General features: G+C 39.8%; 1 protein-coding gene across 8 annotated transcripts in view; it reads left to right on the top strand.

The window, feature by feature from the left end:
• ITSN1 (intersectin 1) overlaps positions 1-23,022 on the top strand; it is a 226,228-nt gene that overhangs the window by 93,492 nt on the left and 109,714 nt on the right. For all 8 annotated transcript variants that reach the window (XM_075132970.1, XM_048867649.2, XM_075132962.1 and 5 more), the window contains 7 exons: positions 1,657-1,794; positions 2,519-2,634; positions 4,612-4,874; positions 5,751-5,900; positions 6,189-6,329; positions 17,532-17,619; positions 18,213-18,352. In XM_075132970.1, coding sequence (XP_074989071.1) covers positions 1,657-1,794; positions 2,519-2,634; positions 4,612-4,874; positions 5,751-5,900; positions 6,189-6,329; positions 17,532-17,619; positions 18,213-18,352 — 1,036 coding nt within the window. The remainder of the gene's footprint in view (positions 1-1,656; positions 1,795-2,518; positions 2,635-4,611; positions 4,875-5,750; positions 5,901-6,188; positions 6,330-17,531; positions 17,620-18,212; positions 18,353-23,022) is intronic.

The raw sequence follows: 23,022 nt of genomic DNA, 5'->3' as shown, positions 1-23,022 counted from the left end.
GGCAACATTGTATACCCTGGACATCAGATGAGCAATAGCTTTCTACCTGGTCAGAACTAAACCTTTCAGGAAATCACCCTGTTTATTCCTCCCAATGGCCAAAAGATAGAAAGGCGCAGTCATTTCTAAGCAATGCCTTTCCAAGTGGATCTCAGTGTATACATCTTTCTTACTAATTACACAATCAATAACCTCCCCATGAAACTAGAGCACATTCCACTCACTCATTCTTCACCTCGATCGCCTTTCTTAACAAAGTAGCCACATGCACATCAGCGGACACTTTTAGCCGTCACTACACCATTACTCAGGACGCCGCATCAGATACTCTTCTAGGACATGCTGGCCTATCATCCACAGTAAATGCCACTCCAAAGCTCCAGCTTTCCAGCTGCGGGTACTGCTTTATAATCACCTACAGTGGAGCACCCATAGGGACATCATTTGAAGAGAAGGTTACTCACCTCTGTGCAGTATCTGAGGTTCTTTGAGATGTGTGCCTATGGGTGCTCCACTCCCCATCCTTCTCCCCTTTGCTTCAGAGCTGAAAGATAAGCTCTGCAACAGAGAAGGAACTTGGGGGTGATCAGGCCGCACAGTGCTATATATATATCCCACTCACAGTGTGCATGTGCAGTCCAACAGGCACTGCTGATGAAGATCTCTAATCCCAGGTACAGGGGGTGCTGCCACACCTACAGGGGAGCACCCATAGATAAAAGGAGAGACTTGCACTCCATGAGGGAGGTGATCTTGCTCACTTCCCTGAGGCTTATCCTCTGGAAGTAGAACCAGAGTGGTTGCATGCAGGAGGCAGCATTTGTGAGCCCATGCTGGCGATGGCCCCACTAAGGAGATTAGTGGCACAGACATGGATCAGTGGTGGGTGGGGGAGGGAGGAATAGGTTAGTGGTCTTCCAAATTCTGCCCACAAATGAAGCCTTATACACTTGAGATGTCCACAACACTCCATTCTCAAAGATCTCTGCAATATGAGCCTTGCCTGTATGCTTTGAATCAGCATCCAATAACTGATGAAGCTACAACTCTGAAATCTAATGATGAAAATTTAAACTCTTAATATGAATAAAGACATTTCACACTCATGTCAGAACTGGTTTAGGCCATCATCAGACATCATTGCCTTGGTTTATATTTGGTTAACATTCACGTTTTCTTTGCATTTGTCAGTGCTGGATCTTAACTTCTTTTAAATGAAAGCTTAAATTCCAAGAACATGGTAGCAGCCTCCAGGAAAAAGTGCTGGTGTGCCAAACCATAAACAAGTCCAGTCTGACCCTCGCTGCACTGCATTGTGCAGTGGATATTTGTGGGAGGAACAAGACTCTACCTGCCAATCTTGCCTCTTATAGTGGGTGCATCAGCAATTCTAGGCCTGAAGGAGTAGAAACCATGGACCAGATGTGGATGCAGAGATTATAAATTGGGGGAAGAGGGGTGGCACACTTGATTTCAGCCCAGTCATAAGATATTTTAAACTTAAATGGGGGGAAATAGTTGTCAATTGTCTAACAATAGAAATAAGAAAAAATGAATCACTGGTGAATTGATAATATAGAAACCATGCCACTTAACCAGTATTTGAGTTTAAAAATTATTTTAAAACTGATTTATTTGGGTCTTTTCATTAAACAGGAATCTTTCAGATATTGACCAAGATGGAAAACTTACAGCAGAAGAGTTTATTCTGGCTATGCACTTAATTGATGTGGCCATGGCTGGCCAACCATTGCCACCTGTACTGCCTCCAGAATATATTCCACCTTCATTTAGGTAAAATGGTTATAAATGGTGCAATTTCATTCCTAAACTACTTAATCTTGGCTTTGTTTGAGAAACCTGTTTTGATCTTTCTGTTCAGTTGTGTGGAAGTCGAGGATAAGAGGCTGGAAAAAGCTGCTACTTATCCCATTATCTCTGCATTGCACAGGCAGCATGCAATACTCTCTCACTGGGGAAATGTCTGCTGTAGCTTTTATTATTGGTTACTGGGAAATGAAAACGCTCCATCACAAGAAGTTACTTTAAGAGTACAGTTCTTGTCAATAAGTGAATTTTAGGAAAATAAACTGAGAACTAAAGCAATTTGAACTAAAATCTATTGTAATTCAGCTACCCAATATTACCCTCCCTTTTACTGCACCACAAGGAGATATGTGAGAATTCAAAACTTGCCCTGAACTTCTGCTATAGTAAATTCTGGTTTGTGGTCCAGTATTTATGGATTCCAAACACTGAGTTACTCTACTTCTTTTTCCATTTTCCTTTTCCAAGGCAAAATTGCAGTGAGACGGCACCTTTACATATGTTCACTGTCTCAGGAACTTGAAATTTAATCTTACAGATAGCGATTCATAACTTATTGCACACAGTGTTTTTTTAATTAAACTTTGAGCTTCTGTATCTCTTTGCTTCTTGAGCTCTTGCCTAGACCATAGTTGTCAAACATTTTGGCCATAATTGGTTTACACAATTTATAACTATTTTTAATTGGCAGAAGAGTACGCTCTGGCAGTGGCATCTCTGTGATAAGCTCAGTGTCTGTAGACCAAAGGTTGCCAGAAGAACCAGTGTTGGAAGAAGAACAGCAACAACTGGAAAAGAAATTGCCAGGTAAATGAGTTTGCAGTGTTGTTGTAGCTGTGTTGGTCCCAGGATATCAGAGACAAGGTGGGTGAGGTAATATCTTTAATTGGACCAACTTAGTTGGTCAGAGACAAATTTTTGAGCTACACAGAGTTCTTCACGTGAGTGAGTGTAAGTTTAGATATGCTCTGTCCTGTTAAAGCAGAAAGCACTATCAGCTGCTCACATATATTAATAACATTAAGATTTTTTTGTTAAGGTTACATTGTGATGCGAGAAGCATGGCTGAGATGTTGCTGTGTCCAACTGATTCCCAGTTTCTGAAATGGCTTCTGTGGGTCATTGTCAGCAGACACGGGAACAGTTTTCACACCGCTTTATCTTGCAGACTGGGGCTACTGCAATAGTGGTATAATGTTACTTTTGATCCCCCCCCCCCCCCCCCGACTTGCACCGAGTGCATTTTGGCCTGTGTGGAGGATCAGGACCATAGTGTGTATATACAAGTCTATTTTATTGTAATCTGTGTACTTTATGCTTTTATACATTTTTAATCAGTTCTGTTTAAGAAGGTATCAAGTTTTCTGAACATTAACTAAATGGCTTCTGATATTAAAACATCTAAAACTTTATTGAGGAATTCTTGGCTTATGATGGGGTTGATACTTAGTTGTTGGTGTGAAGCAATAGTAACAACCAGCAGCCAGCGGGGCTTATCCTGCATGATGAGTTTTTAGAGCATATTTCTAGTTGAAATGTTCACTGCATTCTTTCAGAGAACTAGAGAAACAAAACTTGTTTCCACCCATCCAAAGTGTACTCTGTTTTCTTCACTATGAACTGCACATCTGCCCGAATGCCCCTCTGACAAAGGAGGACTGCACTCAGCTAAATTACCTCAATGAATCTACTCTATACCACTCAGTGGCAGCAAGATGGTGGCCCTGGTAGAATGATGTGGGGTATTGCCACCCCCTCAACAGGCTTCCTGTGCTGTGCCTCTAGGTAGTGCCAATCCTGGAGTGAGAGCTCTAACTTCAATCCTCAAACTGATGTCTTGTGTGGGATGTGTTATCACTATATCACTGGCCTAACCCTGAGGCAACTAGTGACTGAACCAAACCCAAAGCTTGGTGTCGTATTTTCACTCATGTCTTAGTGTTGTTTTATCAGAAAAATATCTTGAAATCATGCAGTATGTAGCTCACAGAAAAAATATCTTTGTAACTGCAGTTAAATTGCTCTTAAGCTGTTATACTGCATCTCAAACTTAACTTACCTCTTTCTGTGTCTGCTCTATTATAAATGAAGTGCTGTAAATAAAATGATAATCAGTGAATATATTAAGTGATAAAATGTGAGGCTCAAGGTGAGCACAGTAGTTTAAGAATTGTGCTCTTCACTACCTGGATTCAACTGGACAGTTTTTCAGAAGTTTTCCTAAATAAATTAATGAATCATAGCCTGCACTTTCTTGGCTTTGTAATAAGTTAGCTTCCACCTCAGTGGTGCTACATGGCAGTGGTTTCTAATCTCCTTGGAAAGTCATAGCTTTTACTAAACTAAAACTTGGACTTTTGGTTCTCAGTGAACAACACACACTTGATAGTATACAATTCACATATGTTGAGGGGCTCCAAATCCTAGAGTATGCAAGATGGGGGGGAATGGACTGCCTAAACGCCAGTATACACATCTGGATAGAAGCTGGGCTTGTGGCACAGAGGAGCCCAAAGGGTAGGCCTGGAATTCATCCTTCAAGTAAGGATGAGGGCTTTGGTGGAGATGGCAATATAAGTGCCAGTGACAACATCAAGAAGTATTCATTACAGTTCTGCTTATCCGTAGTTGAGAACGAGGTTGGAATACTGTTGGACACTTGTTGCATGTAGCAAACTGTTCTTGGCTCACCAGTCTGTTTTCATAGTCCTTTTGTTTGGTTGCTTGGTTTTTTTTAGACAAAGCAAAGCTTAATTTCACCATTCACATTTTCTTGTGTTGAAGTTACGTTTGAAGATAAAAAACGTGAGAACTTTGAACGTGGCAATCTGGAGCTCGAAAAGCGGAGGCAGGCCCTTCTGGAGCAGCAACGCAAAGAGCAAGAGCGTCTAGCACAACTGGAACGGGCGGAGCAGGAAAGGAAAGAACGTGAACGACAGGAGCAAGAACGTAAAAGACAACTGGAGCTGGAAAAGCAATTAGAAAAACAACGTGAATTGGAACGTCAGAGAGAAGAAGAAAGGCGGAAAGAAATAGAAAGGCGTGAGGTAAATGGATACAGAGGTAGTAGTGTTTCTGAAAATTGTCTTTTGATCTGAACAAAACCGAAAAAAGTATGTTGGCAAGTATTTTACCATACTTTCTTTATTATAAAAGTCTTTACTTGTTTATAATTCCTTAGAAACTAATCGGTTTGTTAGTGAAATATTTTTCTTGCTACAATTAAGGAACAGACTTCAGTTTCAAGTTTCCTGGAAGTAGATAGAGACAACTTTAGCTAAATCTGGGATGTTTTCTTGTGAAATGTCTCCCATCATACTGAATGGATCAGACAGTTAGGTGTAGCATAAAGTGTTCTTGACCTCCAACCTCAAAACTTTCTGCAACGTGAAGTGATCCTGCTTTCAATGAAGGAGCAAAGACTTCTGCCTGGGGTTGGAAATTCTTCATGCTTCTGATGCAGTCAGTACATGAGGTGAAGAGAAAATTCAATGGCAAGCTTAGGAAGAGCTGCTGTGTTTTGAAATCACCAGACTTTAACTGTTTTTAAAATTTAACGGAGCAGCACTTGACCTTCTACTCCCATATATGTTTGAGAAATTGTGTGTGATTATTCAGAGTTTATTGAAATGTCAAATTAAATGTGGGTTAATTTATTAAAATGGAAGGAATATTTGTATTTCAAAAGTAGCACCTTTGCTCATTGTGGCCTCAGTTGACCAAGAGTGTTAAGCACATGCCTAACTTTAAGCAGTGGGATGATTCTCTTGTTGTTAAAGCTAGGCATATACTTAAGTACTTTTTGAACAGGGGCATATATTAATGCTTCCAGTGTACACTATACTAGAACTATTCTAATGAGGGAGTAGGGTAGATTCACAGACTGGGCATTTCAATAGTAATTGTTTTTTTACATACTATAGGCTGCAAAAAGGGAACTTGAAAGGCAAAGACAACTTGAGTGGGAGCGTAATCGTCGGCAAGAACTACTAAATCAAAGAAACAAAGAACAAGAGGACATAGTTGTGCTAAAGGCAAAGAAAAAGACTTTAGAATTTGAGTTGGAAGCTCTAGTAAGTGACGATCTTTTTAAAATGTTGTAGGTTTAAGTATTTTATTATATATGACCAACCATTTCCAAAAAACTTGTATTTAAGAGAAAAAATGGAGTGGTGATTACATTGTAAATGAAGTACAAGATCACAGAAACAAACACTACAGAATCTTGATTAGTTTCCATAATTACATCTTGGTTTTTATTCTACAACTAATCGACTACTTTTAGTTTTAGAAAGCATATAAAATCCAGATTTGCATGATGAATTATTGTAGTAACCAAAATGTATCTCTTCTTGCTGAAGAATGATAAAAAACATCAGCTGGAGGGAAAGCTTCAGGATATCAGGTGTCGATTGTCTATCCAAAGACATGAAATTGAGAGCACAAACAAATCTAGAGAACTGAGAATTGCAGAAATTACACACTTGCAACAGCAGTTACAGGTGAGCATGCTGGTGATTCTTATGTTTAGCCTTTAGGCTTGTTTTATATACTCACCCATCTGGATCAGTGTCCTGACCAAACTTCCCCGCCAAACATTGCATGCTACTTTGTCATTCCTGAATAGTTCCTCTAATTCATTTTTATAGTGTCTTTCATGCTAAAAGATCAAGTCACTCTTAAAACTATGCATAGGAATTGCTTACCACACTGGAAGTTAGCAGCAATATTGATTGAACATGCACAGCAATATTGATTGAACATGCACAGCAATATTGAACATGCACAGCAATTGAACATGCACAGCTGCTGATGAAGAGAGCTGTAGCTCACGAAAGCTTATGCTCAAATAAATTGGTTAGTCTCTAAGGTGCCACAAGTACTCCTTTTTCTTTTTGTGAATACAGACTAACACGGTTGCTACTCCTGAAACCTAGCAATATCTCACACTCTTCAGATTGGAAGAAGTGATTAAATTGTCTATCTGAAAATGTACGGGGAATTGAGGGAGGTGGATTTTTTTATTAAAATATACATTTATCTATAGGAGCCCATCCCATACATTCAAATATAAGTACTACCCATAAGAAGTAGCTACCAAACTCCTCCAACCCTCAATCGAGCACCCTCCCAAGTTGGAATTCATCAGCACATTGTGGCGAACAACAGTCTTGTGAAAAGCCTGTATAGCAAACAAAGGCATAACAAGATCAGGAGGCTGGAAGATGGAAAACTTAAGATGGAAGTAAGAGTGAAAGTTTTAATGATAAGGGTAGTTAATAATTGCAATAAATTACCAAGGATTTGGTAAATTCTCCATCACTTAGAATCTTTGAATAAAGATTGGATATTTTCTGAAGATAGCTCCAGTTTCAAATACATGTTACTGATAGCCCCAATTCAACTAAACATTGAGTGAAATCCCAATGCCTGTGGTATGCAGGAGGTTAGACTTTTTTATTCCTTCTATCAAGTTGTGAAAAATGCCATTGGACTGTAGATAACAGAGGTGTTTAATGCCTATTTGACTTCAGTCTTCACTAAAAAGGTTAACGGTGCCCAGATGCTCAACACAACTAATATCAACGGCAAAGGGGAAGGAGTGCAAGCCAAAACAGGGAAAGAACAGGCTAAAGAATATTTAGATAAGTTGCATGTAACTTAAGTCAGCAGGGCCTGTTGAAATTGATCCTAGGGTACTTAAGGAACTAGTTGAAGCAATCTTGGAACCATTAGCAATGATCTTTGAGAACTCTTGGGAGGATGGTTGAGGTCCCAAAAGACCAGAGAAAGGCAGGTGCTATGTTTGCCTATCTTTAAAGGACCCAGGGAATTATAGATCAGACAGCCTAACTTTGGTGCCTGGAAAGATACTGGAACAAATTTGTTAAACAATCCATTTATAAGCACCTGCAGGATAATAGGATTATCAAAAATAGTCCCTATGGATTTGTTAAGAACAAATCATGCCAAAACAACCTAATTTCCTTCTTTGATAGGGTTACTGGCCTATTGGATGGGGGGGAAGCAGTAGATGAGATGTATCTTTATTTTAGTAAGGTTTTGACACAGTCCCACACGATATTCTCATAAGCAAAGCAGGGAGATGTGGTCTAGATGAAATTACTATAAGGTGCATTCACAACTGGTTGAAAGCCCATACTTAGAATTAATGCCCTAAATCGGCAGCAAGGAAGATTTAGGTTAGATATTAGGAAAAACATTCTAACTGTGAGGGTAGTTAAACTCTGGAATAGGGTTCCAAGGGAGGTTGTGGAATTCCCATCATTGGAGAGTTTTAAAACAAGTTGGACAAATCTTTGTCAGGGATGGCCCAAGGTTTATTTGGTTCTGCTGCCACAGAGATGATTTCTCAAGGTCCCTTCCAGCTCTACATTTTTATGATTCTATGACCACAAGTGTTTGGGACCGTAGTAAGTTAAATGGTGGATGGGTTTGGATATTTATATACGTGGGGAAAGTCCTTTTTTTTTAATAGAACTTGTAGGATTAGCTCCCACAACATAGAATGGATACTTACAGATATTTTATTTACGAATATTTGCTAAAGCCAGAAGGAACCACTATGATCACCTGATCCAAACTCCTGTGTAACACAGGCCATAGAACTTCTCTGAAATAAATTCAAATGTATGGACTCTCATTCCCTAAATTTTACATCTCAGTCAAGAGAAGTGAAAAATCTTTTCCTGTGAACATCCAGTATTCAGATTTATTTTAATGAGCTTTTGGTATTTTACTAACATATCCTTGCTGTAGATGGAAAGAGAGTAAAGGGGGCACTGACCTATGATTTTTGATACTCAAATGTAGTATATTATTCTGTTTCTTTAACTGTTAACATTGTCATGTTTAAATAAATGAGAAAATAATTTAGATTCCTGCAGAGGATCTCTGGTGAAATTCTGCCCTCAGCATGTACGTACACTTCCTGACTTTTGCTGGAAGCTGTGCATATATATCTGAGGGCAGAATTTGTCTCTTCACTACTTTTTAGTTCAAGTGACTTCTTATTTTACACATGCAGACAGCAGTGATGTTTTGTTACAAAGATTTTATGTTCCTGGTGTGAAACCAAGCTATTTTCCTGTATTTTAAAGTTAGAAAATAGTGTTGTTTTAATACTGAAATTAACAGGTAAAATATACAGTAGGGAGTTTTTTTGGTGGGTTTTTTTTTTAGTCTAGTCCTGGCAATTTAGTTTTTCTTTTCTCACCTGTTTTTTCTCCTTCACCACCCCAAATTTCAGACAAGCAAGGAGTGATTTGATATATATGTTAAATGTTGTCAAAACTTAATTTGACGCAAGCAATGACAAAAAGTCCTTCAAAACTTTTTGGCAAACTCAAGCATCAGTAAGTCTACAGCATCTTAAAATCTGCTGCTGTTTACATACTGCAGTAATGGCTCAAATTAACAAGTAGCAGCTAACTGAAGGAGAAACTGGCTGCAAGTGAGGAAATTCATAGAGTATAATCCTTTTATGTAACATAAGGACTACTTAAAAAAGACGTGCATAGAGCCTAAATTTCATGTAAAAGTAATGACCACTTGTATTTCCCTTTACCCCTAAACACTTAAGCTGTTACTAGAAATTGTTTAAAAGAATGTACCACAAATCAAAGGGGTGTACAAATTTAGATAAGTTGTGTGGTGAAACTGTTGTGAACCCCCCCCCGCCCCTCCCCCCATTAAGCAACCCAAATCCTTGCAAAGCTTTTTAAACATATGCTGCCCCTGGTGTCCTGGAGAATGTGAGGCCACTGGGCAATCAAGTTGCTAAAGGAGCACTCAAGGAAGACAAGGCCACTGTGGAAAAGCTAAATTTGCATCAGTCTTTACTGCAGAGAATGTGAGGGAGATTCCCACATCTGAGCCATTCCTTTTAGGTGACAAATCTGAGGAACTGTCCCAGACTGAAGTGTCAATAGAGGTGGTTTTGGAACAAATTCATAAATTAAACCGTAGTTCCCCTGGACCTGATGGTATTCACCCGAGAGTTCTGAAAAAACTCAAATACAAACTCCTAACTGTGGTATGTAACATATTGCTTAAATCAACCTCTGTACCAGATGACTGGAGGACAGCTAATATAACACTGATTTTTTTTTAAAAAGGCTCCAGAGGTGATCCTGTCAATTACAGGCCAGTAAGCCTAACTTCAGTACTAGGGAAATTGGTTGAAACTACGGTAAAGAACAGAAGTGTCAGACATATAAATGAACACCGTATGATGGGGAAGAGTCAGCATGGCTTTTGTAAAGAGAAATCATAACTCGTCCATCTATTAGAATTCTTTGAGGGAGTCAACAAGCATGTGGACAAGGGTGATCCAGTGAACTTAGTGTACTTGGACTTTCAGAAATCCTTTGACAACATGCCACACCAAAGACTGTTAAGTAAAGTAAGGAGTCATGGGATAAGAAGGAATGTCCTTTCATGGGTCAGTAACTGGGAAAAAGATAGGAAACAAAGAATAGGAATAAATGGTTAGTTTTCATAGTGGAGAGAGGTAAATAGCAGAGTCCCCCAAGCATCTGTACTGGGACCGGTGCTGATTAACCTATCCATAAATGATCTTGAAAAGGGGTAAACAATGAGATGGCAAAGTTTGCATTCGATACAAGCTTATTCAAGGTAGCAAAGTCGAAAGTAGACTGCGAAGAGTGACAAAGGGATCTCACAACCCTGGGAGTCTGGGCAACAAAATGGGAGATGAAATTCAGTGTTGATTAAATGCTAAGTAATGCATATTGGGAAACATAATCCCAACTATATATACAAAATGATAGGGTCTATATTAGTTTTATCACTTAAGAAAGACCTTGGAGTCATTGTGGATAGTTCTCTGAAAGCATTTGCTCAGTATGCTGCAGCAGCAGCAGTCAAAAAAGCTAACCATATTAGGAACTGTTAGAAAAGGGATAGAATCTAGATAATAAGATAGAAAATATCATAATGCCATGATATAAATCCACAATATGCCCACATCTTGAATACTGCTTACAGTTCTGGTTGCCTCATCTCAAAAAGTACAGAAAAGAGCAACAAAAATGGTTAGGGGTATGGAACAGCTTCCATATGAGGAGAGGTTAAAAAGATTGGGACTGTTCAGCTTAGAAAAGATGACTGAGGGGGGGAATGATAGAGATCTATAAAATCATGAGTGGTGTGGGGAAAGTAAGTAAGGAAGTGTTGTTTTACCCCTTCACATAACACAGATACCAAGGTTGTCCATTGATAGGCAGCAGGTTTAAAACAAACATGAGGAAGTACTACTTCACACAATACACAGTCAGCCTGTGGAACTCCATTACCAGGAGTAGATGTTGTGAAAGCCAAAAGTTTAACTGGGTTCAAAAAAGAATTGAATAAGTTCATCAAGATAATCTATTAATGGATATTTGCCAAGATGATCAGGGATGCAGCCTTATGCTCTGGGTGTCCTTAAACCTCTGAATACCAGGAGATGAGGCTGGATGACGGGATAGATCACTTGATAATTGCCCTAGTCTGTGCGTTCTCTCTGAAGCACCTTTCAGTGGCCACTGTCAGAAGACAGGATCCTGGGTTAGATGGACCATTGGTCTGACCCAGTATGGCCATTCTGATGTTGTTATGACAAATGCTATTTTAGGTAATTGCATTTTTCCTACAGACTAAACTGAGTTCATGTTCTCTTGCCATATACTGTTTCTATGAACAGTAAACAATTCTTTCCTTCCACATTGGAATTGGCTATATTTTTATGGTAGGTAAAATGGCTTGTTTATGTAGCTTGTAAAGAACTTTTGCATCCTTTAGAATGAAAGGTGCTGCGTAAATTTTAGATATTAATATGGCTCTGGGTAAGGCTGCGAGTTTGTCACAGAGGAACGAAGTCACGGATTCCATGACTTTCCAGGTTCTCTGTTACTTCTGCAGTGGCCTTTGCAGCTGGCCTGTGGGCTGCCTGAGCAGCTCAGGCAGCACCTGGGCCAGCTGCACCAGCAGTTGCTGGAACAGTCTCAGGCCACCACCACACCCCCACCCCCACAGCAGGAGTTTGGGTATAGAGGGGGCTCAGGGCAGGGGCAGGGGTTTGGGGCATGGGAGGGAGTGAGGGCTGCAGGCAGCATTCACCTCAGGGAGCGGCGACATGTTCCTCCATCAGCTCCTAGGCGGAGGTACAGCCAGGTGGCGCCACACGCTGCCTCCGCCCACATGCGCTGGCCCTGCAGCTCCCATTGGTCGCGGTTCCCAGCCAATGGGAGCTTCCAGCCCCACCAACCCCTTCCCCCCGAGCACCTGTGGCACTCCCGGGCCACCCCTCACCCCCACCCTACCCCAGAGCACCCAAGATTAGTCAGGGGTATATAGTACAGGTCATGGACCGTGAATTTTTGTTTACTGCCTGTGACCTGTCCATGACTTTTACTAAAAATACCCATGACTAAAACGTAGCCTTAGCTATGAGTAGTTGCATTTTCATGAGTTCATTAACTGCTGCATTGTTTGTCTGAACTGCACATAACACATGTATCTATTAGGAATTGATATGTGAGAGTCTTCTGGTTTGTTTGATACTGTTTTTATAGGTTCTTATGATCCCCATCCCCGTAACACTTGAGCACCTCTTAGCTTTCTAAAAACAGAAATACCAGTAAGAATTGTTTTTGTACTGTTCTCTCGCTCTTCCCCCTCCCCCATCTAGCTCTTAAGGTGTTTTGTTTGATTAGTTGTTTGGAGGGTGGGTAACCTGTGTGGGTGTTTCTTTGTGTAGAAACAAAGGAAAAGCTGACTCAACCAAATGAGTGGAGAATGATTAAATAACTGAAGTCACTCTCTTAAGAGATAAGAATGATCACAGACCTAAGTCCAGCTCTTGTGAAGGTTTTTTCTTCTGTATCAATGGACTTCCTCCTTTAGCTTACAGCTTTCTGCTTTCAGAGCAAAGCAAATTTAACACACTGAAGATTGAGCCCTAGTCATCAAGATTCTCTCCTCCCTAAATCCCCTTGAAATGGGGTTTATTTTCACCAAAGTCAAAACTGATATTTCCGTAACACTTTGGTTCTTCTCTACAAAGTGAGAAATATATAAAACAGAGTAAAGAGAACATTTATGAAGTGGAGATAGAAAATAGAGTAGTAATGGAAGAGTTGAAAGCTTGAAATGTGGCAACACACTGTAAGTGGATTGAATGTTAGAAAACTCTGTAGAATGGAGAAACAACTGAGCTACTACAATATTTTATCACTTAATTCATGAGTCATTAACATAGGCGCTGACTCGGTGGGTGCTCTGGGGCTGGAGCACCCACAGGCAGCCAAGTTCCTCCCCAACCCGAGTGTGCCGTGCCCATGCTCCTCCACCTACCTCCCAGCACTTCCCGCTGCCAAACAGCTGTTTGACGAGGCTTAGGTCTTTCCGGGGGGAGGAGCAGGGACGAGTCACGCTCAGGGGAGGAGGCGAAGAAGAGGTAGGGCGGGGACGGGGACTTGGGGGAAGGGGGTGGAATGGGGATCGGAAGGGGGCAGGGACTTTAGGGAAGGGGTGGAATGGGGGCAGGGTGAGGGCAGTGCAGGGGCGAGGCCAGGGGCGGGGGTGGGGTTGAGCACCCACTGGGAACAGTGGAAGTCGGCGCCTATGACGTTACTGATTTTATCACATGCATACAAGGCTTGAATGCATGCAGATGTCCTTAAAATGTTACCTTTTATACTAACTTTATGACATCAGTTTCACTGTATCACTGTAGGAGATCCGAAGGGGAGCAATTTACCTGCTTTTTAAAAAATAATTGTTTGCCTAACTGTATTAGTTCTGAGTGGGGGAGAAATTCCTCCCTCCCTGTAAATGTACCCTATGCAGCATACAACTGCTTTTTGCTTATCTCAATCATTAGTTTGCCCTCTGTTTAATTCCATTAAAATTTCCAAAACAAAATCAACTGTGTTGAAAATTACCTACTTTCTAACCTTCATTCAAACCACTCGTGGTTTTAGGTTTGGGTAAATGGTTACAATCTGAATTGAATCCTGAGCATCCAGTAATGCAATTAATACAGAGCATTAACTGTTTATAAAAGCTCTGTTCACAATTATTGGAATTGAATTACCATCATACCCTTAAAAAGAAAAGGAGTGCTTGTGGCACCTTAGAGACTAACAAATTTATTTGAGCATAAGCTTTCGTGAGCTAGAGCTCACTTCATTGGATGCATTCAGTAGAAATGAATGCATCCGATGAAGTGAGCTGTAGCTCACGAAAGCTTATGCTCAAATAAATTTGTTAGTCTCTAAGGTGCCACAAGTACTCCTTTTCTTTTTGTGAATACAGACTAACACGGCTGCTACTCTGAAACCCATCATACCCTTATTTGTTTGATTATTTTCTTTTTAGCTTAAAGGTACCCAAATCATGGCCCTTCAGTATCAGCTTCTCCCAGTACACGGTCCAACATTAATGTCATATTCCTCAAGTGTTGCTGCTTGAATGATTTATCACTGTATGATCACAAACCTGTAAATAATGGTGACTAATCAATAGGAAAGAGCAAAATTGCCTTGGGAGAACCTAGAAAGTAATCAGAAATTGCAAGGACATTGAGTCAATTCCTCAAAAATATTCATAAATATACATGACCACCTCATTTATAGAGGAGAAAACAAAAAGCATCTGATTGGTCTTTTTTTAAAGGAGGTTCCCAGACTCTTAATTCAAAAACTTACAAAAATCAATAGTAATAATTATCTTCATAAGATGAGGGGGGCTCTCCCTTTAATTTCAGTTGGAAATCAAATGGTGCCTAATGTTTGAGTGAGATACATCTGGCTGACATTTATGATACCACACTCTTAATATACAGTGGTCAATAAACACATTTGGAAAGTCTTTGCTAAATGATCCTTTCCCCAAGTTTCTTGGGAGTGAAAATCTGAATTAATTAAAATAGTGACTACTCTTCCAACTACTGCAAGTATTAAAAGTAGGGCTGTTGATTTAATCACAGTTAAGTCATGCGATTAACTAAAAAAAAATTAATCGCGATTAATCACAATTTTAATCACACTGCTAAACAATAGAGTACCAACTGAAATGTATTAAATATTTTTGAATGTTTTTCTACATTTTCAAATATATTAATTTCAATTACAGCACAGAATACCAAGTGTACAGTGTTCACTTTATATTAATTTTTATTCCAAATATTTGCACTGTAAAAACGATAAAAGAAATAGTATTTTTCACTTCAGCTCGTACAGGTAATGTAGTGCAATCTCTTTATCGTGAAAGTGCAATTTACAAATGTAGATTTTTTTGTGTATGTGTTACATATCTGTACTCAAAAACAAAAAACAAAAACAACAATGTAAAACTTTAGAACCTTTAAGTCCACTCAGTCCTACTTGTTCAGCCAATCGCTAAAACAAACTAGTTTGTTTACATTTATGGAGATAATGTTGCCTGCTTCTTATTTACGTCACCTGAAAGTGATAGGTATGCACATGGCACTTTTGTAGCCGGCATTGCAAAGTATTTACGAGCCAGAGATGCTAAACGTTCATATGCCTCTTTATGCTTCAACCACCATTCCAGAGGACATGCTTCCCTGCTGATGACGCTCCTTAAAAAAATCATGCGTTAATGAAATTTGTGACTGAACTCCTTGGGGGAGAATTGTGTGTCTCCTGATCTGTTTTACCAACAGTCTGCCATATATTTCAAGTTATAACAGTCTCAGATGATGACCTAGCACATGTTGTTAATTTCAAGGACACTTTCACTGCAGATTTGACAAAATGCAAAGAAGGTACCTATGAGAGATTTCTAAAGATACCTACAGCACTCGATCCAAGGTTTAAGAATCCGAAGTGCCTTTCAAAATCTGAGAGGGACGAAGCATGCTTTCAGAAGTCTTAAAGCAACACTCCGATGTGGAAACTACAGAACCTGAACCCCTCCCCTTCCCACTCCCCTCAAAAATCAACCTTCTGTGATGGCAGCTGACTCAAATTATGAAAATGAACATGCATTGGTCCACACAGCTTTGGATCATTATCAAGTAGAACCTGTCATCAGCATGGATACATGTCCTCTGGAATAGTGGTTGAGGCATGAAGGGACATACAAATATTTAGCGCATCTGGCACGTAAATATCTTGTGACACCAGCTATAACAGTGCCATGTGAACGCCTGTTCTCACTTTCAGGTGACATTGTTGTCTGTAAATGTAAACAAACTTGTTTGTCTGAGTGATTGGCTGAACAAGAAGTAGGACTGAGTGGACTTGTAGGTTCTAAAGTTTTACATTGTTTTGTTTTTGAGTGCAGCTATTTTTTTTACATAGTTGTACATTTTGTCATGAAAGTTGAACTTGCAAGAGATCACACTACAGTACTTGTATTAGGTGAATTGAAAAATACTATTTTTGTTTATCACTTTTACACTGCCAGTATTTGGAATCAAAAATAATAATATAAAGTGAGCACTGTACACTTCATATTCTTTGTTGTAATTGAAATCAATATATTTGAAAATGTAGAAAAACATCCAAAATATTTAATAAATTTCAATTGGTAGTCTCTTGTTTAGCAGCGCAATTAAAACTGCAATTAATCGTGATTTTTTTAATCACAATTTTTTTGAGTTAATCATGTGAGTTAACTGCGATTAATCAACAGCCTTGCTATGTAGTCATTTCAATACCATCATATATGTGTTCTTGTAAGCAAATGCAAATCTTTTACTGGGCTCATGAAAGGATTAACCAGTTGTGTGATACTTACGTAGAAGGCCATGCTATGTCATTTATGGTGGTTTGACAAATCTGTCAGGTAGTTAAATCATCAAAACTGCTGCTGAAGTAATTTGCTTAAAAGAAAGTTTGTTTTCAAAGATACTGAGATATTGATACTGACAGTTTTTGTTTATTAAGCCATTTCGTATCAGGGTTCTGTAATCTGTTCTGACAACTTGATGTTGGGGTCAAGGCACTGGAAAAGTATGTAGTGCAATTGACAATTATCATCCCCTAGAAATAACAAGGATTATACATATTCTGCCATAAGAAAAATCTTCTCATTCGCAGGCCACCCTACAATTAAACTTTTATTTGTGTGTCGCTTTCTGGGTTCCTGTAAAGTGACTGAAACAAATAATGGACTCTGATCTCTGCTGGAATGCTAAGCAGAGATCTGGAACTCTAGTATTCTTATTTGATAGTCTACAAGTAAGCAGATTTTGGTGGTTATGTGTTTGTTTAAAGGAAGATTATTTATTATCTTTGAATGATTAATAAAATTATCAATCCTTAAATCTTTCATCAAGATGAGGAACTTCTAATTACTCATTTAAATGACCCCCAGACACTTCCGAAGGGCCCAATTCAGTACCCAACTAAGTTGATTCTTGTTCCCCTATGAAAATTTCAGTCAGATCTTGCTTTGGAACTAGTTGAGATCAAGTTTGTTTGTTAGATGGGGGCAGTTTCTAAAGTAATAGATTTGACTTACTGGCTTTTTTAGGGTATAGGATGTACCTGTATGTAATGGTCCCACACAACAAGTGCTTTGATAATATTTGACTGAGTGATTGGAGCTGAAAAGAGATACTTCACTGAAGGTAAAATGGTATAATGTGAAGCTAGTGCCTATTCCTGGTTAAAGTCAATAGCTTGTTCTTTTATCTTTTCCCCAAGGAGTCTCAGCAGATGCTTGGAAGGTTGATTCCAGAAAAACAGTTACTCAATGACCAACTAAAACAAGTTCAGCAGAACAGTTTGCACAGTAAGTATGTATAATATATATCCAGGGGTGAAAGTAATTTAAGGGACTTACCGGTATGCAGGGCCGGGGTCCCCCCTCGGGTGGAAGGGGCGGGGGCCTTTACATCCCAAACCCTTTAAATTGCTGCTGCTACCCCGGGGCTCCGGTGGCAATTTAAAGGGCCTGGGGCTTCGGTAGTGGTGGCCAGGAGCCCCGGGCCCTTTAAATCATCACCGGAGCCCCATGGTAGAGGTAGCTGCGGCGGCCGGGAGCCCCGGGGCTCTGGCAGTGATTTAAAGGGACAGGGGCTCCGGCCACTGCTGGGAGCCCAGGGCCCTTTTAAATTGCCCACCTGGAGAAGCTGCCCCCTGCCAGTATTGTCAACTGTGTACAGGCTCTTGCTGTACGCCATACCAGACAGTACTGGCTTACTTTCACCTCTGTATATATCTATATCTATCTAAAAATAAGTTTGAGTCTATTTGCACAACATATCATTTGTATCACTGATAATTTTTTTATCTTGCAAGAGAAATGCTGAGAAATGGTACAGTGTGTGACCTAAAGACGTCTGTGTAAGAAAATATCTCATTTGACAATATGTTTAAAAACAGGAGATTCTCTTCTTACCATCAAAAGAGCCTTAGAAGCCAAGGAACTAGTACGCCAGCAGCTTCGAGACCAACTAGATGAAGTAGAAAAAGAAACCAGATCAAAACTTCAGGAGATTGATATTTTCAATAATCAACTGAAGGTAACCTATGTTAATCCCTGTTTTCTAAATGTTTGGTTGATCATGGGCAGAAACATTTTACTCAGTTTTTTTAATCAGAGTTTTAATGTTAAGATCATTTTACTAAGTGACAGCATTCTGAAATATATTGTACTCTCCTCCTTTTAAGAAGACAAAATTTGGATAAATTGGCATTACTGTACACTCTGAACAAGAGGTTCCAGATTAAATCTGAACCCACTTGGGAATAAGTTCAAGTGATCTGATCCCAGATCTATGATTACACTTGAAAAAACTACCAACCTCTACCCTCCCCATCTATAAACAGAGGTTCTGGAAATATGGTGGAATTACTGCTTCTGCAAATTCATACACCCTTCATTTTAAACATACCTGTAAAGTGACTTGACTTCGATTTCTATGCAGAATTTTTCTGTCACACTTGTTCCTGACTATAGTTTGTTTTTCTTTTGTCTCTTCATACTTTCACTTCTCCTGTTTTTAGTCAGTTCACAGACTGATTAGTCAGTTGTTGAGACTGTGCTTTATCTAATCACACAGTAAAAGCAGAGAAATGGCAACAGCTAGGAGAGGAAGAGCATCCTTCAAAGATAGTGCTCAAGACTTCTTCCTGACAGTTACATTCAAAAAATGGAAAATGATAACCTAATATGAAGGAACTTTTTATCTCACTGTTTCCACGGATATTTTTAAAAAAACAGCATCCAGGAGAAGATACCGTATTTCCTGCAACATACAACTAGTATATTGAACATTCTCCTTTTTGTTTTCTCTATTTGCAACAAGAGCAAAAGTTTTATGGCTGATTCTGGTTTGAAATTAGATCTAATTAGGAGAATTGTCTTTCTATTAAGTTAATTTGGCTACAGATATGAATTGCATATCTTTTGTGTGAATATATCCTAAAATAATGTTAAATTAGATTTCTAATTCACTTTATTCTTGAAAAGGAAACCACACTAATCACCTGTCTGTCAGTAGTTGATACAACACAATGTTTTGAGAGATAAGGTAAACTGAATAATTTAACAAAAGTATTTAGTGTGCCTTTTCGCTACTGAGACCATAGGTCAAGTCTTTTCTGATGTTCTAATGTGTTTAACAACATAGTATACGATTGTGGCTCATCCTGGAGGTGCCCAAGACTGAGTTGCCTTGTTACTCCCCTCCCCCACCTCCAAAGAGACAAACTTGCTGGTGCTTAACTGAGCATCAGCTCCCTGACAGCACCAATCTGTAAGCCACACAAACGATCCCCTCAGGCCAATGTCAGCCCTTGCTTTCCTTTACAGGTTAACGATAGGTGCATCCCAGTCGCCACCTCCTTTGTAGCATTCCCCTGTGATATCTAGACCCTGTCACCAGCTACTCACAGAAATACCAGTTTTGCTATCATCAAAGGGGTGGTGTAAATGCCAGCTTCTTTGATTCAGTTGAGGATCAGCCACTGTATAACATCACAGCACTGAGGTACATTTATGGTGAAAACCATCGTAAGTTTATTATCAAAGAGAAGATTTAAGAGAGTAAAGATAATGGAAACAGGTTACATATAAAGCAAAATCAATACATGGTTTCTAGAGACTACACTTAACTTTAACAGGCTATCCATCAGTCTAAAAGCAGTCTTCAAAACGTTTCCAGCCAAAGCTGTTTGGGATCCCATTTTCATTAATGTAATCACTCTGCCCCAATTACTTCAAGTGCAGGAGAAAGGAGTATCCTGTTGCCTCCTTATATTCCCCAAAGTAATTGTTCTTCACTTCCTCCTGTTGAATTTGTATGCAAATAGGTCTTCCATTGTGCTGGCCTACAATGCTTAATTTACATGTGAACGGAGGCAGACAGGTGAATATACATTCTTTGTCAGAAACCTGTATGCCAACTCTGCATGGATTCAAATGTTAGGCACTTATTTTGCGTGTGTGTGTGTAATTTTATATATATATATAAATGTCTTACATGGTATTTGTACCTACCTTTCACAACGATATTAGTGAACAGTGTTCCCCAGCTTTTACTGAAGACCTCACATGATCTTTTTTGTGGATAAATACTATGAAAGCAGTATGTACTGTAGTGTAGGTGTAGTGAGCTTGTCAAGCCCGTTAAGCGTTGCTGTTACAGAACAGTGAATCTTTTGCCAGTTGGCATTGAGGGGTTCTTAAGGTCACAACTGTAGATTGCACTACCATTGCATGTATTTTATAGTATTTTATATTCCCTGATAAGAGAAGGCCTATGGTGACCAGAGTAGTGGCTAAATTATTTGAATTACTATAACTGTTTCCTTGTGTCTTTGTGGTCTACATAATCATGTAACCATGAGATAGAACATTGGTGGTTTGGCTGGCAGTTCTTGCACTCCTCCTAAAAGTCTTCCTTCATAAAGGTCCTTCTATTCAATTTCTCATTGTGGCTGGGGCTCTTCAGTCACTTATTCCTTCAAGTCAAAAATTCGTGAGTGGACACACTATGAGTGGGTTTTTGAAGCTCTTTGGAATATAATGTCACTCAGAGTTGGGTTTTCAAAAGCAGCATCTTAGGGCTTCCTTACTGAATACCTGAAAATCTTCAGGTAGTTGGGACTGCATGGTTGAGGCAACTGGTTTAAAAAAAAAAAAAGATAGTATGGAGAGTCTTTAACTTGTAGATCACCAGTTTGAATTTGGTCCGGGTCCATAATGTATGAAATGAGTTGACTGTCTTAGGCAGTCTCCTAGTACAGTTTTTAGAGTAGCAGCCGTGTTAGTCTATATCCGCAAAAAGAACAGGAGTACTTGTGGCACCTTAGAGACTAACAAATTTATTAGAGCGTAAGCTTTCGTGAGCTACAGCCCACTTCATCAGATGCATAGAATGGAACATATAGTAAGAAGATATGTATATACACATATACAGAGAAGGTGGAAGTAGCCATACCAACTGTAAGAGGCTAATTAATTAAGATGAGCTATTAGCAGGAGAAAAAAACTTTTGTAGTGATGATCAAGATGGCCCATTTAGACAGTTTACAGGAAAGTGTGAGGATACTTAACTTAGGGAAATAGATTCATCATGTGTAATGACCCAGCCACTCCCAGTCTCTATTCAAACCCAATGGTATCTAGTTTGCATATTAATTCAAGCTCAGCAGTTTCTCACTGGAGTCTGTTTTTGAAGCTTTTCTGTTGCAAAATTGCCACCCTTAAATCTTTTACTGAGTGGCCAGAGAGGTTGAAGTGTTCTCCTACCTGTTTTTGAATGTTATGATTCCTGATGTCAGATTTGTGTCCATTTATTCTTTTGCGTAGAGACTGTCTGGTTTGGCCAATGTACATGGCAGAGGGGCATTGCTGGCACATGATGGCATATATCACATTGGTAGATGTGCAGGTAAAGGAGCCCCTGATGTTGTGGCTAATATTATTAGGTCCTATGATGGTGTCAATTGAATAAATATGTGGTCAGAGTTGGCATTGGGCTTTGTTGCAAGGATAGGTTCCTGGGTTAGTGTTTTTGTTGTGTGGTGTATGGTTGCTGGAGAGTATTTGCTTCAGGTTGGGGGGCTGTCTGTAAGTGAGGACTGGTCTGTCTCCCAAGATCGGTGAGAGTGAGGGATCGTTTTGTAATAGGTTGTAAATCTTTGATGTGCTGAGAGGTTTTAGTTGGGGGCTGAAGGTGATGGCTGGTGGCGTTCTGTTATTTTCTTTGTTGGGCCTGTCCTGTAGTAGGTGACTTCTGGGTACTCTTCTGGCTCTGTCAATCTGTTTCTTCACTTCAGCAGGTGGGTATTGTAGTTTTAAGAATGCTTGATAGAGATCTTGTAGGTGTTTGTCTCTGTCTGAGGGATTGGAGCAAATGTGGTTGTATCTTAGAGCTTGGCTGTAGACAATGGATCATGTGAAGTGTCCTGGATGGAAGCTGGAGGCATGTAGGTAAGTATAGCGGTCAGTAGGTTTCCAATATTGGGTGGTGTTTATGTGACCATTGCTTATTAGCACAGGAAATGGACCGCTTGTGTGGTTTGGTCTAGGCTGAGGTTGATGGTGGGATGGAAATTGTTGAAATCACGGTGGAATTCCTCAAGGGCTTCTTTTCCATGGGTCCAGATGATGAAGATGTCCTCAGTGTAGCGCAAGTAGAGTAGGGGTGTTAGGGGATGAGAGCTAAGGAAGCGTTGTTCTAAGTCAGCCATAAAAATCAACCTTTCCAGACTACTGTACCCCTTTCAGGAATCTGATTTGTCTTGCGTACTGCCAGGTTGCACCTCAGTTAAAAACTACTTGCTTACAAAATCAGACCTAAAAATACAAAAGTGTCACAGCACACTATTACTGAAAAACCGCTTACTTTTTTGTTTTTACCATATAATTATAAAATACATCAATTGGAATATAAATACTGTACTTGCATTTCAGTGTGATACTTGACCCTGTTTTACACTTGTTAGCCTTGTCTGAAGCCTGAACCCCAGGCATCAGACCTGAAGCATGTAATTTAGCTTTGCTGGGCTCCCTGTGGCTTGGGAAATTGCCCTGCTTGCCACCCCTTAATGATGCCCCCATTCTTGCGATCCCCCTAAACCTGTCCAGTGACACACACACCTTCCCCGCCCCCCCCCCTCCCCGGGGGCTGCAACCTCTAGACTGAGAGACACTGATATAGATGGGTTGAGTACTTCCTGGAAG

The sequence above is a fragment of the Caretta caretta genome, chromosome 1 (assembly GCF_965140235.1).
Source record: "Caretta caretta isolate rCarCar2 chromosome 1, rCarCar1.hap1, whole genome shotgun sequence".
Taxonomy (NCBI): Eukaryota; Metazoa; Chordata; order Testudines; family Cheloniidae; genus Caretta; species Caretta caretta.
The sequence above is the reverse complement of the archived record's forward strand: the minus strand, read 5'-3'. Positions and strand labels throughout refer to the sequence as shown.